This window comes from Colossoma macropomum, unplaced genomic scaffold (genome assembly GCF_904425465.1).
Source record: "Colossoma macropomum unplaced genomic scaffold, Colossoma_macropomum, whole genome shotgun sequence".
In the NCBI taxonomy this organism is placed as follows: Eukaryota; Metazoa; Chordata; class Actinopteri; order Characiformes; family Serrasalmidae; genus Colossoma; species Colossoma macropomum.
The window spans coordinates 1114206-1132143 of NW_023496043.1; the positions used below are offsets into that span (position 1 = coordinate 1114206).

General features: G+C 37.8%; 1 protein-coding gene across 6 annotated transcripts; it reads left to right on the top strand.

The window, feature by feature from the left end:
* Positions 1-58: 58 nt before the first annotated feature.
* On the top strand, positions 59-15913 carry LOC118804349 (transformer-2 protein homolog beta-like). Of its 6 annotated transcripts, none has more exons than XM_036564843.1 (8): positions 59-227; positions 3840-3979; positions 4966-5143; positions 8707-8895; positions 9652-9767; positions 12035-12157; positions 13130-13203; positions 14493-15913. In XM_036564843.1, the coding sequence occupies exons 1-8, from the start codon at positions 195-197 to the stop codon at positions 14501-14503; spliced, it is 864 nt and encodes a 287-aa protein (XP_036420736.1). In that variant the 5' UTR covers positions 59-194; the 3' UTR covers positions 14504-15913. The 6 variants fall into 6 exon arrangements, with proteins under 6 accessions (XP_036420736.1, XP_036420734.1, XP_036420735.1 ...); XM_036564842.1 differs by having other exon boundaries at positions 62-227; positions 12032-12157; XM_036564840.1 differs by having other exon boundaries at positions 64-227; positions 3191-3979; positions 12032-12157.
* Positions 15914-17938: the final 2025 nt, after the last annotated feature.

Sequence of the window (17938 nt, forward strand, 5' to 3'; positions counted from 1 at the left end):
GCCACAGCGGTAGATGGCAGCAGCAGTGAACGCGCGGGGTCTCCTGGCTCCTCCGAGGAGCTTCTTCCATCTTCGCCGTAAGTTACACCACAAAAACCCAGCTCGAAGTGGCGGCTGTGCTGAGAAACGCAGAGCAGTTCGTTCCGCTTTTTTCTAGCTGTTCTAGTTTCCAGATTACAGCAGATTAGCTCGTCATGAGTGACAACGAGAAGGAATTTGTGGAGCGGGTGCGTGAGATGAATCTTTCTATTATCATTTTTTGTATAATCTAGCTTAGTTAATCGGACGCAAACCCAGGGTTTTAATGCTGGAAGTCTTTGTGTAGGCCGAAGCTAAGCTAACCTGGCTAGCAAGCGTGCTAACTTGTTTCGATCCAAGTTAACTTAGCTGACCTACTTTAGCGAAACACCCCGTTTCATGAACTTTATTTTCTCAAACATGGTCTTATTTTAAGTTTTAAGGACAGTTATCTGTTAAAATCCGATTATTTAGAGCTGATATTTGTTCAGAAATCCGGATAGCGAGTCGATTAGCTTAGCATAGTTTAGCTGTGCTATGCTAGCCATGCTGGCGGACGTTACGACGGGATTTTTGTTTTGTTCTTAATTTAACGAAACGTTTAATTTGCGCCTTTCTACTGTATGAAAATGTGTTATTGTAGGGTGGTCGGTGGTCCTCAACCCAGTCCATCTTCGCTGTAACCGCTCGATATTTAGCTAACGCGCCTGAAGTCGGTTTCCTGTTCGCAATTTCCCCGTTCCACCTTAAATCGTGCAGTGTTTTAAGGTGGAACGGGAGAATTCGAACAAGAAGCTGGCGGCTAGGACGCGAACTTCGGCCTCGCCTCGATAAATAGCCTTTCTAATCCTCTCTAAGCTAAGATAAGCTGCTCTCGGTGAGGCTGAAAGCGAAGAAATTTGCTTCAGCTGCTGTAAAACAGTCGCCAATGTCAGTGATTTGATGCGAAATGGTTCATTGAAACTTACAGACTCTGATTTCTTTGCAGTGGTGCTGATAGGAACCAGAGGTCACGGTGACTAAAACACGAATGTAGACGTTTTGTTTACCATCCCAAATCACAGTGAACCTATACGTGTCTTTTGGGCTTTTGTATGTAATGCTGAGAGTGGTAAAACAGTAGTAAATCTGAAAAATAATTGTTTTCTTTGGGGGTTACTTTGCCTTGTAGCACCATACAATAGTGCCAAACAATAATTCTAGTACTAAAAAATTTATGGGAATTATTTTGAATTGCAACGCCCTGCGTGCACCTCTCTCCCATGAATCAGTAGTTAAAAATCTGTTTTAAACCTTATTTTTTGAAAGCTTATCTCAAAATCATCGTAAAACAACTTGTTAGGCAGTGTATTTGCAGCAGTTTTCAGTGAGGGGGTCAGATGTCTGGTTCCTATCACCACCACTGTGAACAATTCTGACTCAGTTTCTCTAGAATTAAGCATTTCACGTCAAACTCTGAATGACTTTATTTACATCTTAACTTTTTTAATTTTGCAGACATATTTACAAATTGGAAGAATTCCCTTTTGAGTTCTGCCACAGGATATTGCATGTAAATCTCTACGTTTAGTCGTAAAGTTAATCTGTGTATGTTCATTGACTACATTTAGTACAGTGAGGTGAAAGTCTGATTAGTGTAAAGTGTTTTGCCCTAAAAGAACGTCTAACAACGCTCATCTTAATCTTTTAGATTACATCTGATTTTCAGTTTTTTTTCTTAGTCAAATTTGTATTTTCTCTTCTTTTATTGTAAGACTGGATTTAATTTACTACATTAAGTAATAAAAAACATGCTGTTTAGCCAGTAGGCTTGATTAATTTGTGCTTAGAGAAGCTCTGAAAACATATGAACCAAAGGAAATTGTAACATTTCACATATTGACATTAACGCTGATGGGTTCACACCAAGATAATGAATATAACTTGGCTATACACAGGTTTGAAGTTGTTTTCCTCTACCTAGAAAAGCTGTATAATGTGGCTACATGCAGGCGACTTGCCAACATACAACAGTTAATTATTTATTTTTATTTTCACTTTATTATCGACCATCTACTTCACTACACTGTAGTTTAGGATTGTAAATGTGCCATCTCTACAGATTTTATCCACAGATTGATTTTCTGGGCAACATTTACTGCAAATACCTAGACATTTCTGTCATTTCTGATATGTGTTGATGTTAACGATTAACCAAGAATATGAACTTTAAGGAATAATTTGCTGAAAAAGAAAAATTTACACAGTTTTGCCCCCTCTCCTCAAATGTAGTCGGTCAGCCAAGGCATGTTTTGTGTCTGTAGTCAGATTAATCTGCCTGGGGAAGGGAACCGATATGCAACACACATTACAAAATCTATGTGTGTTTTGTGTGCAGTTACACATTTACACAAAAGACGTCTCCAAATCTTATACAGTGTTGTTTAATCATAGTCTATATGATCAACAGTGTTGTCTTAATGTTATATATTAGGGATATAACCTTAGTAACACACAGCTTGTGATGTTGTAGATGAGTTAGACCAACCAGAAACAACCAAACACCCATGTGTGCTTGATAAAATACAGCTAACTGGCAGTACTTGCAGCTTTTTAACCTCAAGCTAGACGAAAAGTGTTTATGCTCTTGTTTTTGCTCAAATAGAAAAAGGCCTGGGCTATAATTTATAGAAAATAACCTTTAATTAAAAATTAATCCTCTTAACGTTTGAAAAATCCACCAGCTTGATGGTTGCAGTGCCACGGACAGTGACTGCTTTGGCATGCATTTGGTGTACAAGAAATCATTAGTTAAACGTGTTCAGATTCATTCATCACTGTCTAAATTAAGTGCACCGATTGTCTGAATGCCGTTGACCTCCATTACTTGTTAGCTGAGTTAGCCTCATAGCTCCAGTACAAAACTAAATAAGCAAACCTTAGGCACCAAACGGGTTTTAGCTGGTTGATTACATTTGGAGTAAAGGGCAGAGCTGTGGAAATTTGAGATTTTTTTGCGAATGATTTCTTTGACGTAATGCATTATTTCAGTCATTATGAACTGTCAGTTTTGTGATAGTAGTTGTAGACCATTGTAGATTGACTTAAACCATTTCTCTACTGGACTTTTTAAAACTCTATTTTACCAACATTAATACAACGTCCTTACCCCTTTTCTGTTTTTCTTATTAAGGTTAAGGTGCGAAGAATGAAAATGTGGACGAAGTCAAATGTCAAGTTTTTTCTTTTTTTTATTGAGGCTGAATTTTGAGAGTGCATGCTTATTCGGTGTGGCGAGAAGTTCTAAGAAGTTCCCCTCGTGTAGAGTGTTGTGACATTGGGAGCAATGAATGTTCAAGATGCAAAGAAGTCAGAAATAAGAAACGGAAGAAAGAAGAACAGAATGTTGGTTGAAGTTGTGAAGTTAATCTCAGAAGTGTTCGGGTGGATAAGATGAAACAGGGCTAAGTAATTTGCATTAGTCTGTTCTGTCTGAATACAAACCTCTCTCTTTCATACACTTTGCATGCTACTATTTCTACAATAATGACAAAGTATTCTGATGCCAGACATAGATAAAATGTTCCTTTTGTAATCTTCCATGGTCGACTGTAATAGAATCAGTCCAGCTTCTTCTGTGTCAGCATGCTTAGGCAATTTGTAGACCTGTTCTCAACAACAATGCATTTTATATTTCAACATGCTTAGCCAACATGAAGCCTGGAGTCATGGCAGTCAATTCTGTTTGTCAACATGCTTATCCAGTTAACAGGCCTGGAGCCATGACTTGATGCATGGAAAGTTCTCTCTGTTGTGGTGCTAATCTGCTCAGATCTGTGCAGGAGTCCCGATCCAGGAGCCAGAGTCCGAAGGCCTCTGCAAAATCGAACAGCGGATCTCCACGTCAGTCCCCTGCAGGATCTAAAGATGGCTCTCATCGTTCCAGGTCCAAATCCCGGTCCAGGTCCAGGTCCAAGTCCAGGCAAGTACCCTTAAAAAGCTTGATGGGAGATGTAGTCGGTTGTTTTGGACACGTTTGGTGTCTGGAGTTTTGTACTGGAGCTTAATTTAGCTAACAAGTAATGAAAGCTTATATGCCACCGATTAGCATTAAATCCTAACGTGCTGGTATTCAGTAACACCACATTATTAAACATGCACATTAACGTAACGTTAAACCAAGTTGGGTTTCACCAAAGATTTTGTAGAGAACAGCTCACAAGCTCCAGCTGAGCTCTCACGCTTTAATCGGGTGATATGGTGTGAGTTAGGCTTTAAATATTAAGTGAATCAGTGTAAAACTGGAATGTACCAAAAAAGTTACCGAAGTCCATGTGTAGATTTGAGCTGTGTCATATTGAATTCTGTGTAAAAGGTTAAAAAAAAAAAACACTCCACCACCATTAGCTTGGTGCTAACATACAATGCAAAATCATATATTTCTGCTAGCATAAAGTAGCATTATTTTCATAGGGTTTTTTTTTGGTGAAAGAGGCTATCAGTAACGTAAGTTTCCTCATTAGGTGCTGGTATATAGTGACTGGTGTGGCATGTCAATGATGGTTAAATTATACTGGGCAGTATATACCATTTTTATGTTGGTACAGTATAGGTACTAGTGGCATGCTCCACGCTGTATTTTAGTTTGGTAAAGGTCTCAGTGCTTTATGGTGGGATTTTTAACTCTAGGCAAAATTATATTGTAAACCATGACAAAAGATTAGGTTAGTGCTGTAATTAAAAATGTTTTTTCGGCACCTGCGAAGCACTGAATTGTCCTCATATAGGCTTGCGTATGTGGATTTTGATACTATGCCAAACTGTTCTCTATTTAAAGAAGTAAAAACAGTAGCAGCTATTTTGAAACATGAATTTTATATTTTGTTTTGTTCCTTGGATGTATTTTGTATAGATTTTGTGATGCAGATAGAGCTTTTATTATTTATTTATTTATTTGTCTTCCTGCAGGTCTCGTTCCCGGCGGAGCTCTCGGCGGCACTACTCTCGTTCATATTCGCGTTCTCGTTCGCGCTCTCACTCTCGCCGCCGCCACTCACGCAGTCGTTCATACAGCCGTGAGTACCGCCGCCGCCGCAGCCACAGCCACTCGCCGATGTCCAACCGTAGACGCCACGTGGGCAACCGGGTATGAACCTCTTCTCACTCATCACCTTTTAACAGCTTTAACGCTTCACTCTAGGGCTGGGTAATGGTGATAGATGTCTGTACCGTGATATTTTTCAAATAAATATATTTAAGTTAGCATTGATGGAGAGTTTCACCCATTTAGCAATTTTTTTTGCATAATTCAGAGGTTGAGATGTGAACAACATCAAAGTGGTTTGATTTAAAATGGTACATTGTAAAGAAATGTACTGCCGTAGATTTCTTCGGTTGATAAGAACGAGGGGTCGCAATGTTTACAGCTCAAGTATAGCCATTTTATTTACTGTCCATAAACCACCACTGAACCTAGTTGTCTTATGAGCTTTTATATGTATATAGAATGATAAAAGTTAAATACTGGTAAATCTGAAAAAATTAGTTAAAATGAATGTATGTAAAATATATTTAAGCTCAAAAGCTTATCTCAATGTTTCAGGTGTTACGCGTCTCCCCTCCCCTTTTCCCCTCCCCCCATAAAACTTTTCAGATGTCTGGTTCCTGTCATCTCCACTGTGAACAATTCTGAATCTAAGATTCTCTATCATAGAATATTTTATGTCAAATCGCTCTGAGTCTGTTCACATCTTAACTATTTGATTAGGCAGAAATTTTGAAAATCAATGGAATTCCCCTTTAATAAAGTTAATTACTTTTCATAAATAATTGTAATAGGTGCTGCTACTCTGGTACTCTGTGGTAATAGTATTATATGGTATACGTTATACTATATATATAATATATAGTATATAATGATGACTTACAGATCCGATATAGCTCTTTTGATTGTGCTGTTTTGTTCCATTTTCTTCTCATAAAATTGCACCAAAGGAAACCTTACACAGTAAACGTAACCATAGTAAATATTATTTCATATTGTTCAGAGTAATCTGAAGCACACAGTAAATGTATAAAATATAGTTTACGGTTAACTGCCAGGTCTTGAATATCCTAAATAATAAAATAAAAAAGAATTGAGAACTAAAAATGAGCTCCTTGGCAAACCTAAAATAATTAGCATGATAATTTCCTGTTAAAAAAATTGCAGTCATCTATTATATTGTTCCCCTCCCCCAAGCGATACACACAGTTTCTCTAACATTACAAATTTTTGTGAAAATATGAATAAAAAAAACACAAATTTAATAATACTGACTAACCAAACATCTTTTGAAAACTACTTCATCCCTCGTTTTAATAGATGTTACTGCAAACATGCATTCATGAGCTTCTTCTGGTGTAGATTCATTATGACTTGCATGCTAATGGTGCTCCTTTCTCCTGGAGAAACTTCAGACTGCAAGAGGTTTCTAATTTTCATAATTCAGCTAAGAATTTTCGTAATCCAGTTAAGCACCGTGACGCTTTAGCGGCATGGTAATTTTTACTGAAAGAGTAAATCTCACTCAGCAGCGACAGTGGGGAGTTTACTCTACCGTAGACTAGTGGCTTTTAAAGACTCCATTATAGCTCAATGTTTTAACAGTAAAAGTGAGCCAAACATTCTATGTACATATTGTTTAATATAATTTATTATTTTTATTATCTTTGTTACCCTTTTGGATTTTTTAAAAATAAGATTTCTGGACCTTATGCTTGTCTAAGAAATTGCAGTAGGGTGTTTACGTGACCATTTGAATAATAAGAACTGCAGAAATCCGTTTATGTTTGCATTGTTGGGTGCATGTAAACACACTCATTGAGAGAAAACACTCAGCTAGCTCAGAAATCCTCCCTGATATAGTGTTCCACTCATAAATACATCTTGGATAGCAAATACATTGGCAAGTGTACAGTTAATTAAAAGTCTCATCTTAAAAGGGGAAACAACATGAAATAGATGTTTGATTTGGTCTTTCCTCAGACCATGCAGTGCTGTTTATTTCCATTTGCTAAAGCCTCTCTGGGATTTTATTAGTTCTTTGTTCTGTTGTTGACTACTGCTGCTGCTATTGTCATCTTACTCAATCAGCTGAACGCTTCTAGAAATGATTGGTTGAGATTTTGATCATGCGCCGTCAGTTCAATTTGCAGTCTCGTACTGTGGCCCTTTTAGACTTTCGTGGGCTTCACGATGGCCTTTGTAATCTAAGATCATCCGCTAGACCAAAGTGAGCATCAAAACCAGTGGCTATTTCGGAGCTGCTTGTAAATGTCAAACTTTTTTTTTCCAGTGCTAAGCAGTACTGTTGTCCTTGGCTTTCCTTTCTCACAAATTGAGAAAAAAAAGTCACATCCCACAGTTTTGGTAAAAGCTCGCAGCACAAGAAAGCCACAAGAAAGAAAGCTTTCTTCATCTGATGCAGCTCCACGCAGACAAATCTAGGATCTCCTTTTTGACTTTCATGTTTAAAGGGTAACTAAAATCTTGTCATAGTTAGGCTCTGTTAAATGATGGAAGTGAGATTAGATGTTACCACTGGTAGTGCACTAGGCACTATTGATTTTCAGAAGTCTTAAGTAATAATAAGGCACTGTTCTTTTGTTAAGGGTGACATTTATTTTAAAAAGAATACTTAATTTATCAGGAAATGATAGCATGGCCTGTAGTTAATGCAACCTAGTAGGGGCTAGTTAGAAGTGTGCACATAAGTACGAAGTGCCTGCCTTCTGCTGATCTGAGGTGGTTGTGGGTGATATAATCCCAAATTTATAGCACAGTGTCTCTTCAGACAACACTGACCAGTAATGGGTTTGCTATATAACTATGATAATAATAACGCTACAAATGATAAAATAATCATTGTTGATAATGATACAGCAGTTTCTTCTTGAAGTTAAAGCCCCTGTCTGCCCGTTTTCATGATTTCTTATCTATTATCTGTAGTTACTGTGGAAGTTTTTACTTTTTTGTTTTTATTTTTTTACTTATTTGTTTGGCTGTTTTTTTGGGTTTTTTTCCCCCCGTTTTATTATAGTATTGGTAATTGCTTTGTCCACGGCATATCTTTACTATTAAAACGAAAAATTAAACATTTAAAGCCATATTGACAGGGGTTTTAATGTGAATGGAAAAATCATAATGCTTTTTCGTTTCGTACCATAATGTATTTCTGAGTGACACATGGTTTTAGGGAAGCACTCTGAGCTGGCTGAGTGTTTTAGATGGATGTGGTTTTGGGTTGAGATGAAACATACTTAATATTTTCCCCACCTGCTTGCGCATGGTGATTTAATCAAAACTCCGAAGACGTTTTAGAGGTGGGCAAAGGTCATGACATTTAATGATTAATGAATTAGAAGATAAAAAAAAGTTCATTTTTATTTCAGGTAAACTTTGACTTCTACGGCCGATAGTTACATGGAGTTTGCAACTGAAACGCTTTCTTTTCTTTCTTTTTGGGAAAATTTAGGGTTTGGATAGGGAAGAATGTTCAAGTTCTGTTTGTAAAATAGCAGTTATCACCCAGAGCGTGCAGCTAGGTTTTATCATGCTAACTGGCTCCCACTAGCTGTTAATTTATTGATGTGATCAGCATGTTCAGTCATTGACTTAGTACTAATTTAAAATGCACCAGTAGTAACTTCTTTTCTCTTTGGCTGTAGGCAAATCCTGACCCCAACTGCTGCCTGGGAGTGTTTGGCCTAAGCCTGTACACCACAGAGAGGGATTTGAGAGAGGTCTTCTCCAAATACGGCCCCCTGTCTAGCGTCACCATCGTCTACGACCAGCAGTCGCGCCGATCACGAGGCTTCGCATTCGTTTACTTTGAGAACAGGGAGGACTCCAAGGAGGTGAGTGTGTTCCAGTGAACAGGTCACTACTTTGTGTTATTCTAGGGAAAAAATGCATCAATCCAAATTTGATCACTTGGCTGTATTGTGGGATGAAATTGTAATGTTCATTAGAATAATGTTCGGTAATGGGGTGGAGAAATATAAACATTTTGAAACATTTCAACTCAAGCCACCAGGCCAGTGACTTTGTGGCCAAAATTAAGAATTTTGCATGTAAAAAAAGTGTAAGGTGTGGCTCTGAAAATAGGAAAAAGTTATTAAAAACTTTACATCAATAAGAACTTTAGTCGTCATGGTGCTTAAAGTTGGTGTATTCTGCCAAATCTGATTTGATGCATTGTTTTTTGTCTAATCAAACAGACAAAAAAAAATCAATTTTTTAAATAATTTTAAAAATGATTTTTATCGGAAATCCTACCAAGGTAATCTAAGCGATTCATGTTGAATCTTGAGATTTCATGATGCATTTCTAGGATTTTTGAAAAATCATAAGCCAGTTAAATTGTTGTGAGGTCAGAGTTTAAAACCTTTAGATAGATTTTCTCTTTTTTCCCTCTTCTCCATACACGGACAGTGGCTCTGCTCAAATTCATTACTCTTAACAGTGTGCAGCTCATTAGTCCATTTCAGCTCTGATGAGATTCCTCTCTCATGCACAGCCATTAACCTTTATTACACCAGCCCAGTCCTCTCTCTTGCTGTGATTATTTGCAGTAAATTTTATTTTTCTAAAGTGAACTTTTCTGTGTTCAGGCAAAAGAGCGAGCTAATGGCATGGAGCTGGATGGACGGCGGATCAGAGTGGACTTTTCTATTACTCAGAGACCACACACTCCCACGCCTGGTATCTACATGGGAAGACCAACCTAGTGAGTTTGCTCCACACGCTACATTTTACCGCTGGTCAGGGAGAAACTCCACAATTAAAAACAAGTTTGCAGGAAAATATAATTTACATATTTTTCCCCATACCACTGATGTAGTCAAGCAGTTTAGTTTTAATTAGAAATGGGACCAATCTGATCCTATATTGGTATTGGGTCCGATTTTGACGTCACTTCACTCATCGGATATCTGACGGACAGGACCGATCCACTTACTGATCCATTTTCCAGTCCGCAGCTTGTGCTGGACCATGAACCTGCCGTAATGTAACATAACATAACAGCCACATCACCAGTCCAGATTCTATTCCACATCTTACCATGAACCCGTGGCAACTTCAGTCTGTAACTGATTTAGCAAATAACATCAGCTGTTGATTTGACTGAAATGTTGTTAGTTTGGAGATATTTTAGTCTGGAAACGCCAAAAAGCAAGACAGCTACTTGTTGTGTGTGTAAAGCCAGCGTGCCGAGGGGTGGAAGTATGGCTGGGTCGGACCATACAACCAATTTAATCAAACACCTGCAGAGGTTTCACGTGAAGGAGTACCAGGAGTTTATGCTAGCTAACAGACAGGAGGACACTGCTAGGCAGCGACTCTTGTGATGGGTGAACTTAGAAACATATGCACGTGCGTCAGGTGAAAAAGTGCGGGGGGTCACCCACCAGCAGTTCAGCTGCAGCGTTCAATATAGATATGCTTAGTGATGGGAAGATTAAACACCTTAAACCCAATGCCAACAATAATAATGATAATATCAAAGTAAAACGAGCTCTTGTATCGAAACCTGTATCGGTATCGGCAGTGGTGTATAGGAATTGGATCAAATTTTGAATTTTAATTCAATTAGTATTTGTTATTCGTTTCCTTAGTTGTATCCAGAAGCTTTAGAGCCCACCAGATTTCTAGAACACTCTCGTGGATTATTTAAGTTTTAAGTTAAGTTAAAGGGCTTGTCGGGAGAAAATGGCATTTACTTAACAGTAGACGTGATGTTAGGCTCAGTCACTTGTTCTGCCACAGTGAGTCGTAGCTGAGAGGCGGAGATGGCAGGCTGATTAATTTAACACACAAACGGTTGTAAATCTAACCAAATTCAGTGAAAAACATTAAAATGACTTACTTAGTAGTCAATCCTGAATGGGATTTATGTTCACCAATCAAGGATATTTTGCTCGCTGTCAATCTTCAGTTAGCCTCTAAGTTAGCAGTGAAGTTGCAATATGAACTTGGCTGTCCATTCAGTAAACCAGCTAAACTGACAATGAAAACGCACCATTAAAAAAAGAGTCTTAAATGTTCACAGCTTAAAAAACTTCTGTATCATGGCTGCTCTCCAGGTAAGCAGTTCAGTCAGACTCATGTGTTTCTTTATCTGAGATAACGTTACAGCACATCCGTCTTATATCGTCTTTGGTACATCCATCGTAAAAAGGGATGTATAAATGTATAACTTTTTTACAGATTGAAGACTGGAATATTTTGATTTAAAAAACAGGTTATACAAATTAAACAAATCAGTATTCTCAAAGTAAGATTAGTTATGCAAATATTTTTAAAGGGTGGTGTAGAGATTGAGTACTTCTTCAAAAACCAACGAGTATTCAAAGCCTCTGAATTTTAGCATTTTAAAATTTTAGCGTCATTCAAACTGCATGCCTCATTAATTTTTTAAATAATGTCATAGACTCTATGGGCAGAAGTGTGGATCGAACGCATCTTTTGAGAAACACAGAGGCTTAAATTAAATTTGTTTTAAACTAGTGAGTTTCTCTGCAAATTTTTATGTTCACATTGAGTTGAACTAAAGGTGGGTCATATGGTAAGAATGTAATTACGATACTTCAAGAGGTTTTCACGACATGATATGCCAATATTTATTTTTTCTGATGTCTAATAGGTTGGAACAGAAGAAGTAGTGCCGTATGTAAAACATACCATCAAAAACTATGAATACATATATTTGAATTTATCATATCACATATTGAGTTGTACTGAATCCAATTAAACAGGACTAATTGTGCTCTCTTTACAATCAGACATACAGTTGGGAGGTGTTTTTAGTACTGATGATATCAACAATATGCTTGGAAAAGCACACTGATATGACAGTTACTGTGATAAATTATATTGCCCAGCCCTAATATGATCTCCCCCTTTCTCTCTCTCGCTCTCTCTCTCTCGCTCTCTCTCTATCTGTCTATCTGTCTATCGCTCTTGCTCTCACTCTCGCTCTCTGCGTGCCAGCAGTGGGGGAGGAAGACCCAGCATCTCCACCAGCCGCTCCAGGGATTATTACGATCGTGGCTACGATCGAGGATATGATCGCGGCTATGACCGCTATGATGACCGAGAATACTACAGATCGTACAGGTCAGTGAGTGGAGAGGCTTTTATTTTATCTGTTGTGCTCGCTTTGTGTTGGGTATTTACTAGTAGTTACACTTCTCTTGTATTATTTAGGTATTTGTGCTCTTTTGTCTCATGTATGTATGAACAAACAGAACACAGTTGTATGCAAAAGTTTGTACTCCCCCAGCCAAATGAACTCTGTTGTTAATTGAATAAAAGTGAAAATAAGTTAACACCAAGGTCAACAAGGAACACACTTAAAATGGCATTTTTCAGCAAATTTAAATTTAGTACACAATTTCTGTTTATTTGCTGAGTTTAACTTTTTGGAAAAAAAATAAATATAAAATGTGCCATAACTTTTGCAAAAGCCGTGTTTTATGCTTTATTTTTTACAAACAAATTAAATAAATTCAGCAAACAAACAGCAGCTGTGCATTAAAATGTGCAGAAGTTTGTTCTCTGTAGAGGATGTGTAACTTATTTTCACTTAAAAAAAAATAAAATAAAATAATCAACTATGTATTTTGCCTGGGGCACCCAAACTTTTGCATATGACTGCATACGAGAGCATTGGTTTTTACATGGTACATGGTATTTTTTGCAGATGGTGTAACTATATGTTAAAGGTTGAGCCGTTTGCAGCTCAAAACTAGCAGAAAAGCGTATAGAGTGTATAAAGCTTATGCTATGAAAAAACAAAACTGATGTATAAAGGTTGCTAACAGCCATTTGGCTTACTCATTATAAGAACAGTAACCATGGGTGGGCAGGCTACCTGTAAAATTAGACTCAAGTACAAAGCAGTCTTAAAGCACTAATGTGGTCAACCAACATGCTCTCAAAGTTTTCAGGTTGTCACCAAAAAAGGTCTTCGGTTTTCATGTGTGTTTTTCATCAGAGATGAACTCAACTGTTTTTCCTTAATTTGTTTATTAAAATCTCTCAGTCCTGTGTCGATCTTTGACCCATAAGCTTCTCTTGTATGTGTAGGCGCAGGTCTCCGTCACCCTACTACAATCGCGGAGGATACAGATCGCGCTCTCGGTCGCGGTCATACTCCCCACGTAAGTTAACTGCTCATTAGTGGTGGAACTTTATGAACAGACACATTGTCTAAAAATGTGAATGTGGTGCCCCCCCCCCTTTCCTTTTTCATGGTAGAGGTTAGGGGTTTAACAATACCACGTATCAAGTCACGCCATGGGTACCATGTTAGCTTGGGGCTAGCATGTTGGCTCCTGGTTAGTATGTGGCTGGAATAGTCTGGCAAGTCCATAAAATTAGGTCCATTGATAGATCAATTGGTGCTCTATATGATACAAAAAAAATTTAAATTATTCATTTTTATATTTTAATTTTTTTTTTCCTTTTCATAGTTGTTATTTACCCACATGTCTGTTTCTCATTACTGATTTTTGTCATGGAAAAAAGTTTGTACTACTTTGTTTTACTTTTAATCCCTTGGCATTAATGTTTTCTTGGTAAACCCTAAGGAAGTCAACCAAAATAACAATGTTTTGTGGCACAATAAAAAGAATCCTGATGAGTCAATTACAAACGCTATTTTGTAAAAAATGGTCAAATAAATAATTTTAAAATTCTCATTCTGACAACAGATTATAAAGAGAATTAAAAACATTTTTACACAACATCAAAAAAAGAAAACTTCTTTGTAAGTCAACTTAATTTGTTCAAGGTGGGTCCCAGTATTTGTCATAACTCATGTCTAATCTTCAGCACACGCATCACTCCTCTGTGTGAGTATAAATAGAAGAAAACAGTTGAATGCTATTAGATGGTATTTCCTGTTTTTTTTTTCCTCACACATCACACCACATTTGATTTGATTTGCTTTTATTTAGACTTTCTGTGCTGCTTAGAAACCAGTCTGAATGGATCAGTCAGAAATCCACTGTGCCAAATACTCCACACTGGCTCAAACGCTTTTATATTGATGAGTGCTGAAGTAAACAAGAATTAAAACACATTTTCAGACACTCATTATTGTTTCTGTATAATGCATTAAAGAAATGCATTGGACCACGTTGTATCGAATTAATTTATGCATTGTGAATCATAACTCCCTCTATCCATGGGCCTTATGTAGGTCCACACTTCAGTTCCTCACTTTTATAGAGGCTTAACTTACATATTAGGTTCATAGTGATTACAGAGGGCACTAATCCGATATCAGGTATCTTAAGTAAAGTAAGCATCTGTGAAATATATTGGGGACATTGTTGAGTAGTTTGGGACGCCATTTGTGAATCACAAGAATGAGATGATAATGACTTCTGTTTTAACTGTCATGCCTCCATTCAGCTCTAACATTAATCTCTATCTGCTCCAACAGGGCGTTACTGAAGAAGCAGACGTCACTGTGTCCATTGAGCAGGGGTGATTGTTTTTATTCTTATGAATGATGAATAACGGAGAGAGTTTTTGTTTTCTTTTTCTGTTTGGTTTGAGTTCTTGTATTCTAAGTGGCTTCAGTTTTGGTTAGTTTAATAGTCATCCTGTCCATAGGTCTTGTGTTTGATGAGCTGTATCAGACCTTCTGCTTTCCTTACGACGTGCTTGTAGTCATTAACGTCCAAATCTGTTTGACTACAAGCCCCGTTTTGGTGATCTGTTTATCTTGAGGTCTGTGTAGAGTGCTGTCTCAGCATCCTGGGGGTCTTTGAAGAAGCAGGATTTCAAACTTTTGTAGATGTCCAATGACTGTCACTTTTTCTTCTTTTTCTATTGGACAGTTTTTTTTTAGCTCAAGCTTAAAAGAATAAGCAAGCTAAAAGGAAAACGAGGATTTTTCAACTTAATCTTTATACATACATTTGTGCTGTACCATGACAGTTTCCTGTGCTTAGAAAAATTAGAGAACCCGATGAGAACTCACTTGTAATAGAATCCAATGGGCAGCTGTTAAATGCTTATGTGGGTAGCAGGACTTCGAAACTACAGCTATTACACTCTAACAATACAGGACTGCATTAACATGTTGGCAGCAGGCAGTCGACAGCAAACTGAATATTCCATTGCGGAATAATGGATAATTGCGGAATATTCCGTCGAGTTTTCCCAAATTTTGCTGTCGTGTGCGGCGGTAGAATATACCGGATGTTGCTTGGTAGTCTACTCTGATAATCATCTATTTTGCTGGCGACACTGTCACCATGGCAACGTTTTCATGGCTATGTTAAACTACGGGGCACGGAATAACTTTTTTACCAATGGTAACATGTCAACACAACATTGGGATAAGATAGACATGAGAGAATGTCGCTTCTAAGGCTTTTTGGTATCCATGGTAAACCAACCATTGTACCCATGGTGTAAACTCTGCCCACACTATGTTGGTAATGTTAGTTCCTTCCTCTCTGAAACGACTCCAAACTGAATTGTACCGACTTTCAGTTTCGTCTACAAAAGCTTTTGACTAAAGTGCTCTACAAAAATGTTTACTGTCAGAATTCAACAACTGCCAATTGGCTTCTGTTTTAAGTGCACTTCAGCTCAATGCATTTTCACTTTTTTCCCCAAAGTACAGACAAATGTGTCAAGATTATTGTCTGCAGTAATTGACTACATGCTTATGGATGCAGCCGATAGAGATTAGGTTTAAAAAATCTTGGTGTCTTCCTTTTAAATATGTCAGGACTGCTATTGGCAACCACAGCAATACCTGTATTTAGAAGGAATGGCCAGTGTCTCAAATCACATGTAAATGTCTATTATGTTGTCCCCACTGAAAGAATAAACATGACATTTTACAACTTTTTTGTCCTCCTTCATTCTCTTGGCTTGGTCAGTATGTTAAACCTCACTGTTGACTGTATACAGAGTCGCGGTGTTGTGGCAACAGGTAACCTGAACATAGTTTTAATGGATCAAATTAATAACATGGTAACATCACTTGAATAATAACTGTAACAAAACAGGTCTGTGTATCCTGATGGGATTTGACAAGTTTAGTGAGCGGTTTTACATCTTTTCTAAGGGGGTTTAAGGGCCCTTACCATTGATAAAACCACAAAAACGTGACAAGTGGACCTCCAAAGGGAAAATATGCAAGAAAATGTAGGGTGTGGACCCTCAAATCAGACAGCACTATTGGATTTTATGATGTTAGCTGATAATTGTAATATGTTTAGTCTTTATAAGTACATATCATATGCTGATTGCTGGTTATTAACTAATAAATTAATTCCTAGTATTAGCTTTTTCCTACTGAACTCTTCCTTTAATGACTGCTTGGATGGACTGGTTAGTAAATGAGTGACCCAGACTGAATGATGAGGGTGGGTTGTGTACAGTAAACTATGTTAAATCAAGGTGGGCCGGTGTGGCTGCAGGTGCTCATTCCAAATAAGCAGGAGAACAGCTAGTTCCGCTTGGTTCATCAGCAACTGATCAGGTGTGCTCTGGCTTTGTTGGAATAAAAACCTACAGTCACATTGGCTCTTCGTGGATAAGATTGGACACCTGTCTGAATTGTTCTGTTTTGCTGTAATTTGAGCAAGACAGCATTTATTAACTGAATCTGGGCTGCTTGTCATTAAGCTTGTACACTATATACTTTCTTGAACCCTGAGCACTGTATTACTATATTGTCTCTGTAACTCGTTTAATGTTGATTCGGGAACGTGATCTTTAGTAAAGCAAATTTGGAAAGTTAAAGAGGGCAACGTGAACACAACAAACATCAGGAGATGCAGGGGGAAGGTCAGGAAAGTTTCTAATTTGATTTTAAATTTAACTAAAACAGAAACATCTGCATGTATCCGCAACTCTACGTAACAAACTCACTGACCAAACTGTAGCTCCACCTTGCTGGTATAGAGTTAGACACTGTAGTCCATCTGCCCAGCCATCCTCTAGCCCTTTATCAATAGGCAGTTTTTGACAACAGAGCCGCTCTTGTCTGAATGTCAGTGACACCGCTGTGCCTGATCTACTTGTACCAGCACCACATATAACCATGCCAGCGAATAATATCTGGTTAACAGCGGTCCAGTGGTCGATAGATAAGTTGTTTAGAGGGTGGCTGACAAATTGTGTAACAGATGGAGTCTGTAATTGTACAGCTAGTGGACCTATAAGCTAGGTGTTTACAATAAAGCAGCCAGTGCCTTAAAGCACATTTATGGCATTGAGCACAAGTAATGTTCAAGGTAGTTGTTTCCAATAAAGTGGACAGTAATTGTACCCTTACTAAAACCTATTCTGAGGCTGTGATATCTTTTCGGATGGGCTGTATTAGAGGGTATTTGACTTGCTCACTTCTTTGTAAGCTGCTTTTTTTAATTAATAATTAATTTTAATTAATATCTACAATACTGCTACCTTGTCCTACATTCTTTCACCAAAAAAAGCAAATGTACACCTCAAGAAGCAAACATACTTTTTTGGAAAAAAGGTATGAAGCTGTCACTGGGGCAGTACCCCTCTAAGCACTGGGGTGGTACCCTCAAGGGTACATCTCAGTACTGTTAGTCAGGGAACATAATTGTACCATAATCCATTTAAATTATATTTTTTTACGTTGTACTGACTCCACACACCCCGTCTCGTCTCCAGGCTTTTATTTTATTGTTCTATTTTAAAACATTAGGTTATGAAAAGGTACAAATATGTACTTTTCCACTGAGGGAAACTAATTTAAGGTGCACAGTTGGACCTTAAAACCACGGTTGTGCCTTTGAGGGCACATTTACATTGTTGGTTCCTTGATGAACGAAAAACGTACCTGCACAGAACCTCTACTTCTAACTGTGTATATAACTGTTAGGCGAATCTACT